This window comes from Capra hircus, chromosome 13 (genome assembly GCF_001704415.2).
Source record: "Capra hircus breed San Clemente chromosome 13, ASM170441v1, whole genome shotgun sequence".
Taxonomy (NCBI): Eukaryota; Metazoa; Chordata; class Mammalia; order Artiodactyla; family Bovidae; genus Capra; species Capra hircus.
In genome coordinates this window covers 53,652,995-53,674,204 of record NC_030820.1, presented here as the reverse complement: position 1 = coordinate 53,674,204, position 21,210 = coordinate 53,652,995, and the positions used below count along the sequence as shown (strand labels likewise).

General features: G+C 55.5%; 1 protein-coding gene across 3 annotated transcripts; it reads right to left on the bottom strand.

Annotated features, from left to right (window-relative positions):
- On the bottom strand, window positions 6,772-19,521 carry YTHDF1 (YTH N6-methyladenosine RNA binding protein 1). Of its 3 annotated transcripts, XM_018057562.1 has the most exons (5): window positions 19,390-19,520; window positions 19,130-19,154; window positions 18,056-18,135; window positions 10,999-12,519; window positions 6,772-8,050 (listed from the first exon to the last, which is right to left on the bottom strand). In XM_018057562.1, the coding sequence occupies exons 1-5, from the start codon at window positions 19,414-19,416 to the stop codon at window positions 8,024-8,026; spliced, it is 1,680 nt and encodes a 559-aa protein (XP_017913051.1). In that variant the 5' UTR covers window positions 19,417-19,520; the 3' UTR covers window positions 6,772-8,023. The 3 variants fall into 3 exon arrangements, with proteins under 3 accessions (XP_017913051.1, XP_017913053.1, XP_017913054.1); XM_018057564.1 differs by lacking the exon at window positions 19,130-19,154 and having other exon boundaries at window positions 19,390-19,521; XM_018057565.1 differs by lacking the exons at window positions 18,056-18,135; window positions 19,390-19,520 and having other exon boundaries at window positions 19,130-19,288.

Below are 21,210 nucleotides of genomic sequence, written 5' to 3'. Positions count from 1 at the left end.
TCTCCTGGGGTGGACGACCGAGGGGGCTCTGGGGAAACCAAGGCTCGGCTGACCCCTTGGCTGAGCTGGGGGCATGTTATTTTGGGGGGCATGGCCTTACACCCCCATCCCACCGACATTTCTGCAGCTGTCCCCACCTCCACATAGGGACTCGCCTGGCTCCCTGGTGGACATCAGTAGCCTAGATGAGAATGGACACAGAGACCGGCACATATCTGCCCTCCCCAGGTCCACTCCCTGCCCCAGCTGGTGGGCTGGTGCCTCAACACTCACCACCAGGGAGCTTGAGCCAGAAGTGACCGGGGTGAGGCCTGCTGTGCTGGAGGATGGGGGCCAGAAGTGACCGGGGCAAGGCCCCCTGAGAAGCTGCTCTGAAGACACTCTGGTGGGGGTGATGACAGCTGAGCCCAGGGCCAGGGGAAGATGGAAACACACAGCCTCCCTGAACAATAACAGGGTTCCAGGCCCCGTCTCGGGTCCTCAGCCTTGTCCAGCAGGTCCTTTCAGGCTGCCCCCAATTGCCCATGGGCCGCCTGACTCCCCACCCCAGGGTCACCACCCGGTGTGGGACACGACTCTGGCCTTGGAGCCCAGCCTCACCAGAAGCCCCAGGTACTCAGGGAGGGCACTTGGGCTGTCCTGGGGTTGGACCACCCTGGACCCTCCTGCTGAGTGCCGCAAGCTGGGACCAAGACCTGTGACCTGCCCCGGGGAAGACCAGCTCTGTGAGCAATGTGCACCCCACAGGAATGATGACCAACAAGACCAGGCTTGGGACACTCTCAGCCCCAGGCTGTGCCCTGTCACAGCTCAGAAAGCACAGAGGGCCAGCTCTCCTCAGTGAGTATTGTCTCTGCAGGTCAGGACAGGCTGCTCCACAAAACACATACACACTGTCTGCGCCTAGCCCCTTGCAGATGCTGGAACTTACCACATGAGGGCGCCTCTGGGACTCTGCAGGATTCTGCCGCAGCGTGTGAGCGCGAAGGGGCACACCTAGATGCTTTCCTTTCTTCGTTCAACAAACATTTCCAAGTCCGTTGTGGGGAACCAGGCCACAAGTGCCGCCAAGACCTGGGATGGGACCCTGGTGGATAGAGAGGGAACCCGACAGGAGCTGAGTCTGGGACAGACAGAGCAGGAGCCTCCTGATAACAGCAGGCAGGAAGTCGGCCCCTCAGTCGTCGGCCAGGACCAGTCTCAGGCCTCACCGAATTCTTTCACCTCTCTGCGCCTTGATTTCCTCCTCTGTGGCTGGAGGGTGAGCTCAGACACGTTCACTCAGTAAATCATCACCATCACCTCAACAATCACCACCACCGTCATCTCCACCATCATCACTGTTAATATCAGCAATGGCAGCACCATCACCATCAGGGCCCTCACAGGATGGGGTCATTCAGACACCCTCTGGCTTATCCTGTTTTCCATCCTTTGAAGTGGCGGGGGTGGATGAGTGGAATGAAGATGCAGACCCATGGGAACTGTGGCTGCCCAGAGGTCACCCGTGGCCACTCATAGCACCCGAAAGACCCACGTGCTCCTAGGAGAGTGGCCGCATGCTGAGGACACAGCGGAGGCGGTGACACGGTGAGTCGAAAAGCTGAGAGTTGAGTGGTGCCATGTGGGGCTCTCAGAGACAGGCCGCTGGGTGTGACGCTTACACAGGACAGCTCTCACCAGGCCACGGAGGCTGCCACCTTCACTGCCCAGGCAGCCCCAGGCTCAGCTGGCCCTTGGACAGTCTCCAGTGTCCTTTCCCCACCATCCTTCAAAATGTCAGGAAAGACCCCTGTCCTGGCACCCAGATCGCGTCTTCCGAATCCCGTCACTCCCAGAGAAGTACAGACCCCACTGCAGGCACCCAGCCTGCCTCCTGGTTTAGAACACACAGGGGCTATCCCTCTCAGAGCTTGCTTGTCCAAAGGTCACAGATGATGTCGCAGAGCCCACGGAGGGCCCGTCCCCAGGTAAGCCCCGCTTCCCCTCGCGCAGACCGCCTGCCCAGCTGGAGGGCCAGGCAGGATCCCTGACAAGGCGCCCTGCCCATCTTGAACCACTGCCACCTTTACAACTAGCCATCGGTGCGGCCGGGGCCCCTGTGCTTGTGCAGGGGTGCAGATTTGTATGTGTTCATGTCTCTGTATGTGTGTGTTTGTAATGGGTTACATGTGTGCCCACAATCGAGCACAGGTATTTGCTCATGCACATATCCATGTCTGTATGTCTGGTGGTGTGCACATATGTGCACACAAGTGTGTGTGTGTACAGAGCACAGAGGGCAGCTTGAGGGTCGGAAAGAAGCAGGGCCTTGTGGCCTCCCGGGTGCTCCAAATGGAAAGCCCTTCCGCCCTCCCCACCCACTAAATGGCCCTCAGGCCTCATCTCTGACCTGGCCGCCCCAGGGGCAGGTATCCCAGGGTCCAGGTGCTGTTTGCAGTCATTTCCTTATTCCCTCCATCTCCTGAAGCTAAGCTGGCCAACCCTAGGATCCCTCATTGGCAGCCAGAGAGGTCAGATCAGAACCTGTCCAGGGCTGCTGGGGTCTGTCTACCTTCCTCTCCAGCCAGGCTCTGCCCTCCAGGCCTGGCAGGGCCTCCCCCGCAGCCCCGCCCCAACCCCATCCTGGTGCCACCAGGCCACACCCTTCCACAGTCTGTGGCAGAAAAGCTGTGGCTGGAGGCGAGAGTGAAGCCAGCTCCAGGCCATCCCCTCCTGGGACCTCCAACCTTGGGCAGGGGGAGGGGGTTGGATGGGCCCAGCCTTGAGCTTTGCTGCCCTCAACTGCCCAGGAGTAAGGCACCGGCGGGGACTGTCCCAGGAAGGCCAGATGGAGCCGTGTGTTTTCTGGCAGCACCTGCATTTACACCCCACCCCCCACCACCACCAGTGCCCCCAACTCCATCGCCAGCACTCCCACCTCTTGTGCAGCTGGGACCTGGAGCACTAGGAAGTCCCCCTGTGGCTGGGCCCCACCCCTGGCTCTCCCTGTCCACCCCACCAGCATTCCGCCGTCTGCTCACCATCCAGATGTGCTCTGTGACCCCTGGGGGCCCCAGGGTAGGGACTGTGTCAACAAGCTTTGAAGGAGGCTAGTGACCAGAGCTCCAGAGGCTGGCTGAATTCCAGGTTCCAGTGACTGCAGGGCTTGGGGACAATGGGAGGCCCTGGGGACCTGCATGAAGGGACATGTCCACTCCACAGGGTGACATCATTCAGGTGCCTGCACCAGGTGTACGCTTGGGTAGGAAGGAGCCCAGATGTCACTGGGGGAGGTGACCAGGGCAAAGGGTGCCATTCAGCAAAAACGGGTGAACCACAGGCCCTGGTCCCTCCCTGGAAACTGTACTTTTAGTGGGACTGACCCAGGGCTCAGTAATGAAGCACGGGGCCTCATATACCAGGGCCGCATCGGAACCTTCGTTGCAGCTGTCTTCACAGTGGGTGCGGGCGGTGAGAGGCTGCCCAGCCTGCTACCATGGTGGGGCACCGAGGGCAGTCATCACTCAGGACTCCTTGGATGATGGGCCTCCCACAGATCTGGCAGCAGTCTCACATGAGCAAGGGGACACCACAGTTCATCCTCCAGTGGGATGGGCCCTGCTGAGTGCCTGCTGGCCCACCCTGGACCCTTGTCCCTCCCTCTGCCAGCAGGGGGCCCTCCCTTCGCCTGGCCCTGGGACAGCAATTGCCAGAGGAGGCCACTGTGGGGCCGGCCACCTGGCGAAGTCTGTGAGATGAGCCAGAGGGGTAAGAGTTGGGGGTGGGGTGGGAGGTCATTATCCACAGCAATGAGGGGGGAGGGGAGCCCCGGCCAGGAAGCACCCCCTCCTCCCCCAAGATGCTGCCAAGGACATTGTTGTGTTGACAACCAAACTGGGCCCAGCTGTATCCACTCACTGACGCCCGATGTGCTGCAGTCCAACGCACAAGGGCATCTGCTGAGAGCTCCTCACAGACCTCCCACGGGGTGAGAACACACACACAACCTGTGCACACATGCAACACACATGTACAGCAATACCTACCTGTACATACACACGCATGCATCTAATGCACATATCTACACACAGATACATGCATCACACACCTACACACACATACAACACAGTCTACCTGTACACACACACACAGCCAGCACATACCTATAAACACACATATACACCATAAACACACACGCAGCCCTACACGTGTGTATATGTGCTGAGTCACTTCAGTCATGTCCAAAACTCTTCGCAACCCCATGGACTGTAGCCCTCCAGGCTCCTCTGTCCATGGGGATTCTCCAGGCAAGAATATTGGAGTGGATGGCCATGCCCTCCTCCAGGGGATCTTCCCCAGGGATCGATCCCCCATCTCCTGCATTGCAGGTTAAGTTCTTTACGCCTGAGCCACCGGGCAAGCCCAACCCTACATGTACATATGACATATATACACAACACATACCTGCACACACACATATACATACCTATGTACATACAACCTTCCATACACACATGCACATACACAACACACACAAGACAGGCACACCTGTCTACAACACATGTGTATGACACATCCGTGCAAACACAGCAAGCAAATGACCAAGGAAGTGGGGCAAAACACTACCAACTAGCAAATCTGGGTAAAAGGTGTCCTCTGTTCTCTTTCACAGATTCTCTGTAAACTTGACATTATTTCCAAATTAAAAGTTTGAGAGCAAAGAATGTGGCTTCCTCGCCAGCCCCACACAGGTCCCAGACCCCAGGAATGTGCCTTTCTGAGCAGCCTTCTCAACCGGAAACCAGGGCTCCTCTCACAGCACCTGGTACCTCCCCATGTCCAGGTGCCTAAGCCCCGTCCTGAGGGCTGGCAAGTCCCCCTCAATAGCAAAGGGGAGTAAGGCCCTCCCCTGCCCCATGGAGCAGCTCTGCCCAGGGACCCAGATGTCTGGCGGCTCATCAAGCCCACCCTCCTGACCGTTCTGCCTAGACTGAGAAATAGTACTTGCTCCCCCTCAGTCTCTCCCACCAAGCCAGGGGTGGGCTGGCCACATCTGCCCTGGCGATAGCTGAGGCCACCATTATCCCAATCCAGGCAAACCGTCCCAAGACAGAGGGCCAGCTGAGGGTGTCCTCCTCCCTGGTGGAGCTGGCAGCAGAGCCGACGTGGCGGAGAGGGCCACTGCCTGGGCTGGACTCCACCTCTGGGCCACAGCACTGTACCTTGGGTCCCTAGCCTGTCAGGCTCCTGCCAGAGAGGGTCTCCCTTGTCCCCTCCACCTACAGAAGTCCCTGATTTCTGAGCCAGTTAAGCAGGGCTGAGATGACATGGCCCTATGCTCACAGCAGGGGCCACCCACCAGCCCCTCATCTCCCTTGCCCTCCCAGACCCCCAAGGGTACACCGCCTGGTCACATGAGAAACCGTCACCAGACTGGCAGCCTGCAAAAGCACAGAGTGGTCCATGCTGGAGGCCCAGCCATCCTGCTCCTGCACCCTCCCAGCTCCACACCCGCCGGGACCCTCACCCCATGTCACCACAGGGACAGCTTGTCAAGCACCTGGTTGCTCCAAGTTGCCCTCAGGAAGACCCCCACCAGCGGTGGGTCTGAGGCTGACACTGTGTCCAGGCAGCACTAACCCTGCATCTGCTGCCCGACGAAGAGGGATCCCCTCCACCTTCCCCACACCTTCCTCTAGGGGCCTTTCCAGAAATAAGAACACCATCCACCAGTGATGGCTCAGCTGAAAAACGCTCCCCACAGGATCCATCCAGTTGCTGGAGTGAAGATAGGTGGGGCAGCTGCTCCAATTCCTTTATAACACGCTGATTTCGGGAAAAAAGTTGATCATGCAAATCTCAAGTGACTCTAGGATATGGGAGAAACCAGCATGTGCATGTATGTGTGTGTGTAGGGGGAGGAACTAGCATGTTGTGTGTGTGTAGGGGGAGGAACCAGCAGGTGTATGTGTGGAAGGGCAATTTGCACACAGGGCCCAGGAGCCAACGGGGCTCTGCTGGCTGCTGGCATGACATGAGGACCCACGCATGGGCCTGGGCTCCGGATCTCATGTCAGTTGAGCTCTTGCTTCAGCTCAGCTCTTGCCCCCAATCCTGAAGATCTTGGACAGCAAGGGGCCAGAGGGGCAGGACCCGCCAAGGGAGAAGCCACCGGCAGGCTGAGCTCTCTGCAGTCCAGCCCGTGAAGATGGGGTCAGCAGTCAGACCCTCCAAGGAAACCTCTGGAGCCGGAGGGACTGCGTGGGGCACACTGGGCAGATGAAACCCATCATGGAACTCCCGCATGGTAGGCTTCTGGGTGGACAGGGGGGACAAGGCAGGCTGGCGAGCTGGGTGTGAGGGGAGAGCTGACAAGCAGCAACCCTCTGAAAGCAGGATGGGACATGGCGATTATGCACATCCCCGCAACCCCTCCCACACCTGCATGTGTTGCCCTCCTTGGCACATTCAGTCCCAAGTGTCCGCAAAGCCAGCAGGGTCAGGGGGACACCCTCAGAGCCAGTCAGCAGCCGACCCTGCCCTGGCCTCTGCCACCGAGTGCAGGAGCAGGTGGACACCCTGGCACAGTGTAGCCGTCGGCACGTTGCTCACTGACTGTGTGCTGAGCCAGGAACCACATGCTCTCCGAGGCTGCCTGACGACGGAGCACACGTGAGGCATGGCAGCAGACGTGGGGGACACACGGGTCTCTGGAAAGCTGAGTTAGCCGGCTCTGCAGTTAAAGCATTAATTGGTAGAGGTGGGGTGAAGAATGAAGTGACAGAAGGCTTGCTAAACGGGTATTGTTTATTAAGGCTTGTATTCTTCTAGAGAAAGTTATCCGATGTCGTCCGAGACTCCGCACAGGCGGTAACGGTTCAAAGAAAGTGACACGTTCTAAATACAAGTCTAAATAAAACAGTTTGCACTGTGACTCGGAGGGCCTGTCGAGCACACAATTTTCAGAAGCACCTGCACTCTTCATGGGAGGCCCTTTGCTCGAATCATGTGCGATGAGCGTGAGGCAGGCGTGCACATCACATTCCTGCTCTAACTCCCATGGCGAGTTCTTCAGTGACCCTCATTCCACAAAACATGACAGCAAATTGAGTTTCTAAAAGATTTTTTGTTTTACCCATTCAACAGGATAAAAGAAACTATAGACCCCACACACTGAACTTTGCGACCAGCAGCATCATCCATCACGCCCCTCTGGACTACCAGATCTCACGTTTAAAGCTCAGTATTATTGGTATAAAAACGTGGAACAGCTCGAGGACTCTCCAGTGAAGAAAAGGGGGAAGTAAGACGGTCTGCACACAGAAGGAACCCCTCCGCACCCGGCCTGTGGTCACTTCCGACCAGGAATGCAGCAGACCCCAGACGCACACAGAGGCAGGAGGCAGGTGCTCCAAGGAGAGAGAAGGTTCACCAAACTTTTTGAAAAACTGATATTTATCCTTCTGCCTAGTAGATGTCAAATGGGCAGATGAGCATCTCAGATAGATAACAGAAGAAATGGCAAAGCAGCTGAACAAGTCGGTCATCAGCCTGTGGACTTCAGCATCCTGAAGGGAAGCAAATTTAAAACACAGCACGCAAAATGGCAGACAACTCATGGTGTCTTATGTTCAGTATTAAAGCAAAAAGGGTGAGAGACAAAAGGTCCCACGTAAAGATGTTAAATGACTGTGAATATAAGAATAGGAACATAATGTTCCCCCCAAATAATAAATCTTTGGGATGAATTAAGTTTTTGTTTTTAAGGGTACTTACATTTCACGTTAGGTCAGTGTGATTGATAAGCTGACAAAAACATAGTCCTTTATTAGTGAGTTCTACAATACTATATGATACATAGAAAAAATACAAACGAATGCAGATTCATCTGGGCGAACATAAACTACAAAGGACATAAAGATGTGAGCAGGCGAGCACTGCAAGAGGCCAGCAGAGCCGCCGCCGGGAGACAGCACCAGGCACACGCCCTCCAGCCGCGCAGCCCCACGTCAGACGGCACGAGAGCCTGCTTGCTGAACCCTCACTGCTTGCCTCGACTCTGCCGTTCCTGTAAGGAAAGGGGAGAGTGTAATACACGGGCCACCGCGCACACAGAAAACCTGCCTCCAAGTCCAGGTGCTGTGGCCAGATCTGGACTCTGCTCCCCGCTTGGCCACCACCCACAGCAGCTCCAAGCTTCGGGGTCCTGGCCACGTGGCCGGGGCACCTGATAACTGCCAACATGCAGTGAAACCTAGGCAGGGAAGGCTCCTCTGGCCACTTTGCTTCCTACTGCCCACAGGACTACCTTTCCCAGGGCGGGTGTGTGAGCAGCCTGTGAACACACTTCCAGCCCTCCAGGTCCCCACGTCTGCCCACCTGCTGAAAGCCATCCCAGCCTCTCCTTACGATATGCCACTTGACTCGACTGCAAATGTGGCAATGTTCCCCTCCCCACCACTGCCCGTCTCGAAAGGATGAAGCTGGGAAAGGACCCTGCTGGGCAGAGGCTGGTCGATGACACAACACTCAAACAATCAAGAGTCACCACACATGTACAGTGCAATGCAGTAAAAACACTCTCTTTTGCTAAAACCGACCTCACATACCTTCAGGTTAACAAGACCCCAATTCCCTGGTCCCCCATGTCGTCACCCAGGGCTGGTCAACCGCAGGAGCACCTGCCATACTTTTCATACTGTCCCCTTGTCCCGAAAAAGCCCCAAAGTATGTGCGTGAGCAGGCAGACTGGTGGACAGCTACGACTCCAGGGATTAGCTGCCTCCCCACCCTGAACTCTGACCTGGAGACGCTAGGAGTTGTGTGTCCTGCACCCTCCTAGAAAGAGACCAGTTCCTGCCCCTCCTGGACGGCAAGGCCGGACTCTCTTCCGAGTTCAAAGTGGCTGCGGCTGAAGTGATGCTGACAAGGGCGGGCTCCTCCCACAGCCCTGACTCCCTCTAACCATGACAATGACCATCACACCTTGAGACTGAAACAGACCCTTCTCAGACCAAGCCCAACAGAGGCCGATCGCTGCCTTCTCAGCAGAGGCTCAATCCTGACCCTCCATCTCTGCCCAGTTTTCCATGGAGTCGCTATGTCTGCAGAGCTGAGCGCAGGCCACAGCCAGTCTGGTCGTATGAGGAACTCTCCAGCTTGATTCTGTCACTTAAAACCTGCACTATTTTAAGCGCCCTAGGGAGTAGCCATCTCTAGATTTAAAGCCCAGAGGCTTGCACACCTGGGTCTGATCCAGCTGCCACGAGACCAGGTGCTTCCCAACAAAGCCAGCCCGCTTTCAGATGGATAGCTGAGGTGAAGGACAGCGACACGCCTGCCAAACAGCAAGTGCATCTTACCTTTCAACACAGCAGGTCTCTAAGCATCACAGTCATTTCAAACACCAGCTGATAAACAAAAAGACTACCCAAGAATCTCCAGGGTGGGCTTCCTGGTGGTGGCCGCCCCACCAGCAAGCTCAGAGCTTATGAGGGAGCTGCTTCCAGCCTCATCTCGGTCACGTCTTTTTTAAGGACACACCCAATTCCTGCCAGGAAATCAGTGCCAGCTGCCAACTCCAGGAGGAGCCACAGGGACAAGTGTCCTGGTAGACGTTTGTGGGGCCGAGACAAGACCCACCCACACTCTTCCACAGGCCACTGAGCCTGAGAGAGGCCCGAGATCTCTCTAGGACAGCAACAAGTTGGGGTTCCAAGACGTGAATTAACCTAGCACTGACCCCTGTGGAAAAAGGTGGCTGGCTCATGGTGCCTGCTTCTGCAGTACCCCTGCCCCAGGGGGAGGGACAGCCCAGGGAAGCCGCCCAGCAAAGTCAGAGGACAGCCCTGCTAAGGAGGCTCCCAGAGGAACAGCTGGAAGCCACGAGCCCCAAGGGTCTGGGCTTGGGTGGCTCCTCCATCTACCTGTTCCCAACGTGCAAGCGCATCACCACGAGGCAAGTTCCAGGACAGAGGTACCTCACACACCCACCAGAGCAGGGCAGAAGACTACCCCTCAGCTCATTACAACCATCAGAACCAAGGGCCACAGTGCGTGAGACATATGCAGAGCCAGCATCTGGTCACCAGGGGCCTCAAGTCTCATGAGCAAGACCTACGTCCTATCCAGGCAAATTCAGCATCTCCACATTTCATTTCATACCCGTTTCACACTAACTGAAAGTAAATAAGACATCTCTTTTCCAGATCAACCTGTTTCCAAAGCTTTGTGGGTGGTCAGTCTGTGTAACTTCCAAACTGCTACCAGCACTGTGCTCTCTTTATGTCCCATTTACAAGCCTTTCTCTCAGAAAACACTCAGGACACTGAATTCCCAGAGGGGCAAAGTATTTTTCTTTAAAAAAAAAAAAAAATGGAAGACTATAAAGGATTGAAAACCCACCTATTATCAACTGATATTTCATGAAAGAAAAGACATTTTAATACCAAAGCAGCAGGAAGAATCTCAGGCTCAACTCTTAACAAAATGGCTCTACCAGTGTGTCTCAGTGTCCCTTTCCTCCCCATTTCTGGGCCGGTCTCCTCCCCGTGCGCTGTCACAGGAGGTGGGGACCCGCTCAGAGACCAGTTCAAGGGTCTTCTGTTGTGCTTCCAGACATACACACTCCAGTTATGAACTGTCTGCATCCCAGTCTCCCCTGCCCACTGCTTATTAGATGGAGCAGATTCAGCATACTGGGTTTTTAAGACAGAATAAATAAGCAGCCACTTCTAGACTGGAGTGTCCCCACTGCTAAGGGCCATGCCCAGTTGGGCCTTGGTGGGAGCATCTGGCCCAGCAGCCTTGCCTGTCCACCCCGGGGCCACAGAACTCTATTTCTAAGTGTTCCGGGCTGGACCGAGACTGGGAAGCCCTGTTCTAACGAGTCACCCAAGTCCTCTACAACAAAGTCTGCAACCCAGTGTTTCTGAACAATTGGCAAGGACACAGGTGCTGTGGCAACAGCTGCTCAACGTCCATATTGGGCCAGGGACCCTGCCTGGCCAGGCTCACCTTGCGCACCACCTCCTCCTCCTCCTGGCGCCTCTCATAGTGTGAGAAGTCATCGAAGATGGAGGTGCTGTGCCTGTAGGAGGCGATGATCCGCAGCACCTGCCGTGCCTTCTCCAGGGGAACCTCCTGGGTGTCGCGCGAGTTGGTGACTGGCTTGTTGTCGTTGTTTTCCAGCCGGATGTGCCGCAGCTGGCTGTTGGGCACATCCTTGACGAAGATCCACTTCACGTCAAACTTGCCCTTCCACTTGTCCTGGGACCAGACCCCGGCACTGGTGCCATAGTCCACAGGTGACTTCATCTCGGCCACCCCGCAAAAATGGCCGCTGCCATTGACACTGAAGAGCAGGTAGACAGGCCCCTTGCTGCCCAGGGCGCGGAAGGCACTGTCCAGGCGCCGGTTGCCATGCTCTGTGCTACACCAGAGCGAGTACTTGATAGAGCGGTGCACGTCGTCCTCTGAGTAGCTCTTGATGATGAACACGCGCCCGCTCTTCAGGTTCCAGTCAAACTCCTTGGGGTTGTAGCTGTGGGCGGCTTTCAGTTTTTCTAGGATGGGGTGGGACTCTGTGCTCGGGGCTGTGCTGGGTTGGGCGCTCCCAGGGGAGTTACTGTCGCTGCCGGGGGCCCCGGTCTGCCCGAACGCCGCATTTCTGCTGCGAGGGGCAACCCAGCGGGTCTGGGGCAGCTGCTGGGGGCCCGTGTGCTGTGGTGGGGCCGGAAGGGGAGGTTGGGTGGGCAGAGGCTGCATGGCCGGCTGGGGCTGGGGGGCCACCGAGGAGGCTGTCACCTGCTGGGGGGCCGGGGCTTTGGGCACAGGCCCCTTGTTGTCCCAAGTACCAATGTCCATGTTATGTTTAATAGGTGGTGGGGGCAGCGCCCCCCCGATGGCAGGCCCGCTCTTGGCCTTCATTTTCGGCTGTGGTTTAGCAGGTTTGCTGGCAATGGCAGCCCATGAGGTCGGCTTTGACACTGGCAGGGGCACATTCGTCCCACCATTGCCAGAAAGGATGCCCGTCATGGCCACACTGCTGACGACCGACCCTACTGTCTTGACCGCAGAGGTGGTGACGTCCCCAATCTTCAGGCCCACCATGCCCTGCTCCAGGCTGTTCATTCCTGGTGCCTTGTTGAGGGTATCACCATGAAAGCCTGTCTGTCCGTCCACAATCGTGCCACCCAAGGAGCTTGGCGGGTAGGTGTAGCTGTTTCCGTAGGCTGAACTTTGAGCCTGCTGACCCTGAGACCCACTCGTCCCCCAGGCCGAGAAGGCAGGGTTTTCAGGGAAGAAATTAAACCTGTGCTGGTAGATGTTGCTCCCCAACCCCCCAGGCTGCCCGAAAACGGCATCGTGTACGAAGTGGTGGTCTCCGTTACTGAGCTGTCCGTAGGTGGTGAGGTAGGGGATTGGAGGGTCCCCTCCAGTAGACCACGGTGCCTCGTTGAGGGAATAGGGGAATCCGATGGATGGCGGGTAATAGCTGGACAGGTAGGGGTCGGCCATGGAGGGGTAACTGTTACTCTGCGGAAACAAGCACGGGAAGAGTTAGGCCATGACATGGCAGAGATGCTGCTGCGCCGAGCATGTCCACTTCAGTGCAGGTGTGAGCAGCACTGACTCTGCGCAACGGGAGCCCGAGCAGTACACAGAGGGCAAACCCCCAGACGACCCACAGGGCCACCCAAACACTCATGACCACTTGTCACGATCGTGACTCAAGACAGCCCCCACCCCGCCACTCTACTTTTAAGACCACTCACAGGAAGCAGTCTGAGGAGCAGGTCTCTGTCCTACAGCAGTAACGCTGAGCAGGACACGGGCAGCACAGGCAGAGTGACAAAGCGCTCGAGAGGGAGCAGGCGCTTCTAACAGCAGCCAGGATGCTCGCTAATGACGCGCCTGGGTGGATACCTTTCCCACTCTCAACCCTCAGGACTCCTGCCCCGTCAAGGGCCGCTCCAGAGACCCCTCCACAGGCTTTTCTTGACATCTTCCTGGACCCCCAACCCTGAGCCCAAAGAGGTCTGGCCCCCTCAGTCTCCACTGTTTCCTGGGCAGGCTCTCAGAGGGGACCCAGCTATGCGGGATGGGCAAGTCTCCATAGCGTCTCCACATACCAGGGTCCCCTTTACTGGGAGAGCTGGGCTCCGAACCAGCCCTGCCTGACCCCTCCTGACACTGTCTGTCCCCACAGGACCATGGGGCACAAGCAGGCTGTGTACAGTGACCTCCAGCACTGGGAACCGCATATATTTTGATTCCCATCTTACTGGCAGCCCAGTCCCACATCAGCCAGATCTCCCTCCAAACTCTGAGAGCGAAGCAGCAGAGTAACAGGTGAAGCTGCTGGGACCAGCAGGGAACCTGCAGCGCCCTCCTTGCTGTGGTCTGCATCCCCTCCCCACAAAGATGGGGCTTGAGACCTTCCGTACATGGTGCTTAGGCCAACTGTCCAGGCTCCAGGTCACAGGGCAACTGAGCTGTGCTCACTTTGTTAGCCAGGCTGTGGGGCCGACCAGGGTTCAGGCTGCTCGTGATCACCTCAGCCCCTCAGAAGCCCGCCTGACTGCGGCCTCAGGCTCTACAGACACGCTCCCCAGCTGGGCTCCTGAGACAGCAAACACGCTGTCTGCTTAGTCAGCCATGTAACCCAGGTCAGGAGGCTCAAGCTTACCCGCCAGGGACATGGGTACAGAGACCAAAGGGATACAACAAACTGCCCACTTCCTCTGAGCACACCAACACCTCTGTGATACAACAGCTATATCACGGGTTTAGTCAAAGGAGCAGTACAGAACAAACTCTTAAGGAGGACTCAGGTAAAACCACCCTGACGACTGCTTTCACACATGAGACGTCTAATTATAGCCTCTGTATAATTCAGGGCCTCAAAAAAGGAAGGCTGACAGGTCTTCAAGGCAGAATTAGCCCAGTGATGGGAGAAAAACCATCCCCAAGTGTTGGACTCTTGGGGCACCCCCTCGTGACCAAATCTAAAGTGATAAACAAAACGGACACTCCAAACAGTAAAAACTCATAGTTGCTGACAGTCAGCCCAGGCGACCTTTCTTCAAAACCCAAACAGTAAAACACAATAAACCCATAAATTAATTCTACAATTAAGAGTTATTTTATACTTAAAACTTAACCACGTTAGGAAAAAGAGTCTCTCATTCTCAATGACCAGAATCACCTTTATAAAAGTTGAAATGTTTGATCCCTATATCCATTTTGCTGAGAAGAAAGAAATTCTGAAATTACTCAAATGCTTTAAGTTTCACAAACGATACAGTGACTCAACCATTACAGTGACCAAAAGACGGGACTGGAGGGGAACAGAAAGGAGCCTCCAGAAGCCCAAGACACACACAACACCTGTGGAGCACGTTGAGGAGCATTCACACGGGGACAAGCCAGCTGGACCTCGCAGGATGGCATGTGAGAAACAGCAGACATGAGGTCTCAAGGTGATGCCATGCTGATCCCACAGGTGGAGGAACACCCCCCAGCACTTGAGGGGCTCTGCCCACATCTCATCAGAGGACACGACCAACGGCAAAGCTTTCGAAAAGGTTCCCAAATGGGTTTAAACTGACTACTGATGAATCAGCACTAGAACTTGAAACAAGTAAATTTACCCAACATTATTTTCTTAGGAGGTGAATGTTTCTCATTACACCCAGAACAACTGAATTATTCAAGAGGAAAAGTGAAAAAGGTGACTTTCCCCGTTTCTGTCAGCATCAACACGAGCGGGGATGCTGCTGAGTCTGCCAACAACCAGAAGCTTGAGTGAAGACGCTGAGCCCCGGGGCCCCCTTCGTCCACATACTCGGCCCTCTGTCACCCGGTAGCACTCACACCGAACTCGGAGGCACTGTCTCCAAACCTCTGAGCAGGAATTTTCTGGGTCCTTTCAGTCTTTCCTTACTTTTCAGAGGTAAACACAGAGAACCGGAAAGCAGGAAGGCCCTAAGGAGAGCAAAGTCAGGACAATCTGGTAGCCCCAGAAAGTGAAAGTGAAAGTTGCTCAGTCGTGTCCAACTCTTTGTGACCCCATGGCCAATACAGTCCATGGCCTTCTCCAGGTCAGAATACTGGAGTGGGTAGCTGTTCCCTTCTCCAGGGGATCTGCCTAACCCAGGGATTGAACCCAGGTCTCCTGCATTGCAGGCAGATTCTTTACCAGCTTAGCCACCAGGGAAGCCAAAGTATACTGGAGTGGATAGCCCATCCCTTCTCCAGCGAATCTTCCTGACCCAGGAACTGAACCAGGGTCTCCTGCATTACAGGCAGACTCTTTACCAGCTGAGGTACCAGAGAATCCCCAGGGCCCCACCCAAAGCCTCTCACCCTCACCCCTGGGCCCCCTACCCCAGCCCCGCTGTCCTCCCCCATGCTTTCTCCACCCTCATCATTTCCAAAATACTGACTGATGAGTATTTCAAATCACAGAAGCAGATCCAGAGCTGCTACATAAGGATGCTCCTTGAGGCCACTAGGAAGAAAAACATCCCAGAAGCAGGGACCCCGGGCCTTTCTGAGGAAGGCAGACCTACCAGAGCGCGGGTACAAGTCACCCAACTCAACTGACAGGTGTGCTTTTAAATGTTTTCCGAATCATTTGAAGCCTTAAGGCTTCACAAACCAGAAAAACAGTGTCTCCAACTGGCTACTGCACACCACGTCTGGGTTAAAAAAAGGTAAGAAAGCATCACAGGGCTGATGGATATGCCCACAACTTCCATCTTAGCAACAGCTCCACAGGTACACATGCATACACATACAGCTTTAAACACATACAGCTCATCTTGTGTCAACACCACCTCAGTAAAGACTGAGCGCACAGATGGGAAGGGGGCACTCACTGCTCCTGGCCACACCGATCACCACTCAGGCCTCCTCACTAGCAGCCTGGAGGGATATAGCAGCAGAGCCCACATCTAGAGGAGGGACTCTTGATGGCATCACAGCCCTGGTGAAGAAAGGAGTGGGACACACAGGACCCATGGACCCTGCTGCACGCTGTGACAGAAGTCCCGCCCCTCAGTCCACAGCCTGGCTCTGTCACTGGGCACAGCAGAACCTCTCTGGCCCTCACAGTCTGTGTTCCTAATATGCAAAGGCCAGGAAAACTAGGATCTAAGAGCCCTCCTGAGTGGCACGCTTCCTACACAATTGGGCATTTCTGGACAGTCTACTTTCAATCAAGAGTTTTCTCAACAGAGTCCCTCTTAAGTGATGTGCTGTCTAGTCATCTTGCTGAGAACTGCACATCTTAACATGCAGAATGAAGGGGCTATTTTTTAAGTGTCCACTGACAGCACCAACCTACCCCAGTCTTTCCAAATGGCCTCCCCAGAGTAAGACAGCTGGGAGTACTCCACTGACATCGGAAAGTCACCTACTCAAACATCCCTGATGGTCCAGTGATTAGGAATCCGCCTGCCAATGCAGGGAACACAGGTTCAATCCCTGCCCTGGGAAGATCCCACATGAGAGAGCAACAAAGCCTGTGTACCACAACTACTGACCCTGTGCTCTAGAGCCCGTGGGCCACAACTACTGACCCCATGTGCAACAACTACTGAAGTCCGCACGCCCTAGAGCCCGTGCTCCATAATAAGAGAAACCACCGCAATGAGAAGCCCACACACCACAACAAAGAGTAGCCCCCGCTTGCTGCAACTGGAGAAAAGCCCACAGGCAGCAATGAAGATGACCCAGAGCAGTCAAAAATAAACTTTAAAAAAAGCCATCTACTCCTTTTTAAAACATCCTACCTTATGAAAATTTGTTTTAAGTGAAGCAACCTCCTCTCCCGATATTTTTGGTTAAAATTTAATACGTAACACTGCTGGAGCAAATCACGCAAGAGAAAGAAGTTTAAGTCCGCTCAACTTCCTGCCACGCCTCTGGCTGAAAGGCCATCACCGAGCAGTCTCTTGTGCTGCCGAGAGGAGGGGTGGGTCCTCGGGGATGGGATGGGGTGGGGTGGGGTGGGGTGGGGTGGGGTGTGTGTGGCCCTCAGCCTCTGTCCTGCCAAGTGGAGGAGGAAAAAGGAGAATGGAGAAAAGCCCTAAGACACTCCAGAGAAGAGCAGACAAGCAAGGAAACAGGCAGCCCAGCTTCATTCCACAGGAAAGAGGCAGAGCCTCATTTGATTCTAAAGCAAACATACACCATGCACTTTAAAAGTAACAGACGTTTTGTTTAAACTTGAACTCAAACTGACCTAGTGGTTTTAGACAGGACAACACAGCCCCCCAGGAGACACCTGTGACATTTCTGGTTGTCACACAGGATGGCATGGATGACATTTCATGGATGCAGGCCCAGGAGGCTCCTAAACATTCTAGTGTGCAAGATGGCCCCCCAAACAGAAAGCACTTCAATTCACAATCCCCTTACTGCCATGGCTAAGAAAACAACACTTAACAGAACGGATGGCTACAACCCATTAGGTACTGCCTTGGGCTCTAAGGGCACCCTGTAGTCTCACCCTGCCCACAACTCTTTCAGGAGTCACCTCTTCAACTTCTAGAGAAAAGTAACCGAGCACAGGGAGGGCAAGCCATCAAGAAAGTGTCACAGTCAGCAGTGGCCTGAAGAACCCAAAGATGGAGCCTTACTCTAGAGTCCTGCTCTAGCTGCTCCTAGACCAAAATTCCAATTGCTCAGAGTTTAAAAGAAAAAAAAAAAGTCTCTAGAAAGCTTCAGAGAAATAAGTGCAGCTCCACTTTGTCAAACGCAATGCCATCGTTGACCCAGCAATGCTGAGACCAACCAACTAGAATGCTGCATGCCTGCCAGCCCCAGTGGGATGTCATCTCCTCCAGAGAGAAGACCAGCTTCACTGCGCTCATGCCCCACCTTCCATGTGATGCTGCTCTTCAAAACAAGCCTTTGTCAGCTTCTTACTTTACCTTTAGTACTTTATGGTCTGCATCTCTGTTATTCAGGATGATAAACTAAGAAATACAGTAGTAAAGGTGTATTTACTTTTTCAAAGCTCAGTTGAAATAAATGCAAACATGTTATAAAAAGATAAACTCACCTGGTTTGACTGTCCAGAAAGGTAGGGCTCAAAGTCATTGTCATGAACGGTATCCTTCTGATGCAAAGAACCATTTTGTACTGCAAGAGAATTTGCAACATATTACCTTCGAATTCTTAAAACCTTGCTTTTAATCATGGAAATTGGAAAAAGTCAAGTTTATGTCCATCAACTTCTAGAAATTGCTTTTACTTTAAAAATGGACAGACATTCAGAATTGATACACAGCTAATTAGAAAAGTGATACAAAACTTTCATTAACTTAGGTTACGATTTTTACGAAAATTACTTGGAATTTGGTAGACACTAACAAAACAGAGGTGCAGATGAGATAATGCCAGGAACTCATAACCCGGTTTTGGTAAAGGTGATGCATTCAAAGGTCTTTGTATGCCCAGTGAGGAGTGAGGCTGGGAAGCTATAACTGTCTCTGAACTATTATCTGGCTGCACTCTTACTTTCCACTGTCACCACACTCAGCCAGGAAAGGAGGAGAAGGTAAAGAAGTGCTGGACCTTCTCCAATCTCCAAACGTGATAACCCTATTTGGTTACACCCGAGGCACACACACCCCGTTTCAAAATAGTCTATGGAGTAAACATGAAGCGTCACCAGTTTTCCCAGGAGTGAGTTCTGGGGGTGGACCCCAAGCCAGACTATCCCAAGAGATTACAAGACACTCAAAAGACAGAGGCTTGAACTACTGGGGTAAGGCACCAGAGTACAGGGCCAAGGGGCCAGCCCCATGCCTGGGGTCACGGACAGGAGGGTCGCTCAGCCCCTGGCCTCCTTTTCTCCCCCCCCCCCCACTACCCAGCGCAAAGAGGGAACTACGGAATTACTCTCCCGGTCAATTTACTTACTTCTTGAAAAGTCCCTGTTTTTGACCTGTTTCGTATCAAAAGCAGAAGTTTTCTCTCCCTGAAGCTGAGAAAGAAAACTCCGCGGTCCTGGCCGCCGCTTCGGAGACCTCGCTCTCCCCCATACACGTGCACCTCGTCTCGGCGAGCGCCGCCCCCTCCGCTCCCAGGCCCCTCCGCCCCGGTCCCTGGCTGTCGTCCCGACTTCGCTCACCTTTATTATCTTGTCCTTTTGTTCTCTGATTCGCCGCAGGCCGGACATGCGAACGGACAGCACCCGGGGAGAAGAAACACAACTTATCCACGAGAACCCCTCCCGGCAGGCGGCGCGCTCCGGCCCGAACCGGTCCGTGGCCCCAGACGACGGCGCTCCGGTCCCGTGACCCCAGCCCTAACCCGCGACCCAGACCCCGGACCCGCGAGCGGCCCCCGCGACCCCGCCGCCCGGCCCCGCGCCCGCGGTCCCGCCACTACCTGGGGGTCCACGCTGGTGGCCGACATGCTTCATTAACAGCCGGCGCGGCGCGGGGCCAGGGCGCCCGCCGGCTCGGGCCTCCCCGCGAGGCCGGGCCTGTCACCCGAGCTCTCGCGGCCCCGGGCCCGCCGCTTCCTTTCCGGGCGCCGGCCGGCCAGGCGGCGGCGGCGGCGGCCGGGCGCGCGGGCCGCTTGTGGGCAGGCGCGAGGCGGCTAGCGGGACGGGACGCACTGACTCGGCGCCGACTCCAATGGCGGCGGCGGCAGGGGCAGCGGCGGCGACGGCAGCGGCAGCGGCAGCGGCAGCGGCGGGGACCAGGCGGCGCGACGTCAGCGAGCGCGGGGCAGGCCGGGAGGTCGACGGTAGCCACGCGCCGCGCCTGCGCGCTGCCCCCCGGCGGGACGGATCTCGCGCCCTGGTCCCAGTCTTGCGCGGCGGGATGGGGCTAGCCCCGGCAATAACGTGGGTATGTCCTGAAGTGCCGCGGGTCCAGCCCCGCAGGTGTGCACCTGTCTGGCCTCGCTACCGCAGCCACAGCGGTGGCAATGATGCTGCGGCTGCACGGCGCGTGCCAGCTCAGGTTGGCGCAGATTGTGAGCCCGGTGGCACCCTCCGCGCTTGTCCCTCAGGTGTGAAGAAGAGCAACCCGCGAGTGCGAACATCCGCTGAAAGCCACTTTCAGCGGGCTGCAGTCCGCTCTACCCCACACCTCGCCCCAAACGCCCCGCCAACCCTCGGAGGGGAGCCCAGGCTCTGAGGTTAGCGGTCCTCCGGTGGCTGCTCCTGGACTTCTGCAGGCTCTGTTCCCATTGCGCCCTAGGCTCGGGCATCCTGAGATTGCCGCCTAGCGAGTGCTCTCTTGGGTCTCCTTGGGGCTCCCCAGCTTATAACCATTTTGCATTTAGATTCTTGACCTCAAATTTCACCACAGGGAGGAAAACAGTTCAGCGCTGCACTTTGCCTTAGTCCAGGACCTGCTCAGGACATTAGAGTCTCTATTCGGGGAATGGAGAGACCCTTCTTGCCCTCCTTCCTGAAGGGACATCACTTCCCCACTCATCACTCACTCCCACCCTATCCCACACCAGGCCCCCAGCCTAGACACCTAGCAGGCCTCCCAACTCCTGTGGCCCTCCTCCAACATGGCTTCCAGATGGGTCTCTTCTTTTCCAGCTCTGGCATTTGTAACATCTTCCCAAAGCCTAGATCTGCTGAAGGTGAAAGGCCTGGAATGCTGGCTCTCCCACCTTCTGGTGGCCCCGAGTGTCCCTGGCTCTCTGCCTGTGTCTCACACGAGCTTCTCCCTGTGTTGTGTGTCTGAAACTTCCTCTTCCCATGAGGACACTGTCATCGGATTTAGGGCCACCCTAATCCAGTGTGACCTCATCTAAGCTTCATCGTATTTACACAGACCCTATTTTCAAATAAGGCCATACTCACAGGTACCCAATGGACAGGAGTCTGGGGGTTCACTGTTCAGCCAGGACAGGGATCACAAATGATGTCAACTGAAACATTTGAGGTGCTCAACAGGGGCTGAGCCGTGGAAGGATTGGCCTCTGAAATATAGGCCTCAGGTGGTGCAGCCACATCCGGCTGCTGGCCAGGGAAGAGGCAGGCAGAATCTGAGAGCCACCATTGGACCTACCCCAGACTGCTACCCAGCCAGCTGGGAAATCCGGCAGTGATCCTCACTGATGTTGGGGGGTGGGGTAGCGTGAGGATCGCCCAGAGCAGGGAGCAGAGGGTCCTCAGAGGCCCAATGTAGAGATTCTGTGGGCCCAGCATAGGGCCTGAGGCCCCCTAGACCAGCCCTGAGG

Coding starts and splice junctions, on each gene's coding strand:
- YTHDF1 (XM_018057562.1), bottom strand. CDS start 19,416: ATGTCGGCCACCAGCGTGGACCCCCAG. Junction 19,155..19,389: donor CCACCAGCGTGGACCCCCAG/GTAGTGGCGGGA, acceptor GCGGCGAATCAG/AGAACAAAAGGACAAGATAA. Junction 8,051..10,998: donor AGGAGGAGGTGGTGCGCAAG/GTGAGCCTGGCC, acceptor CTTTCCTTACAG/GAACGGCAGAGTCGAGGCAA.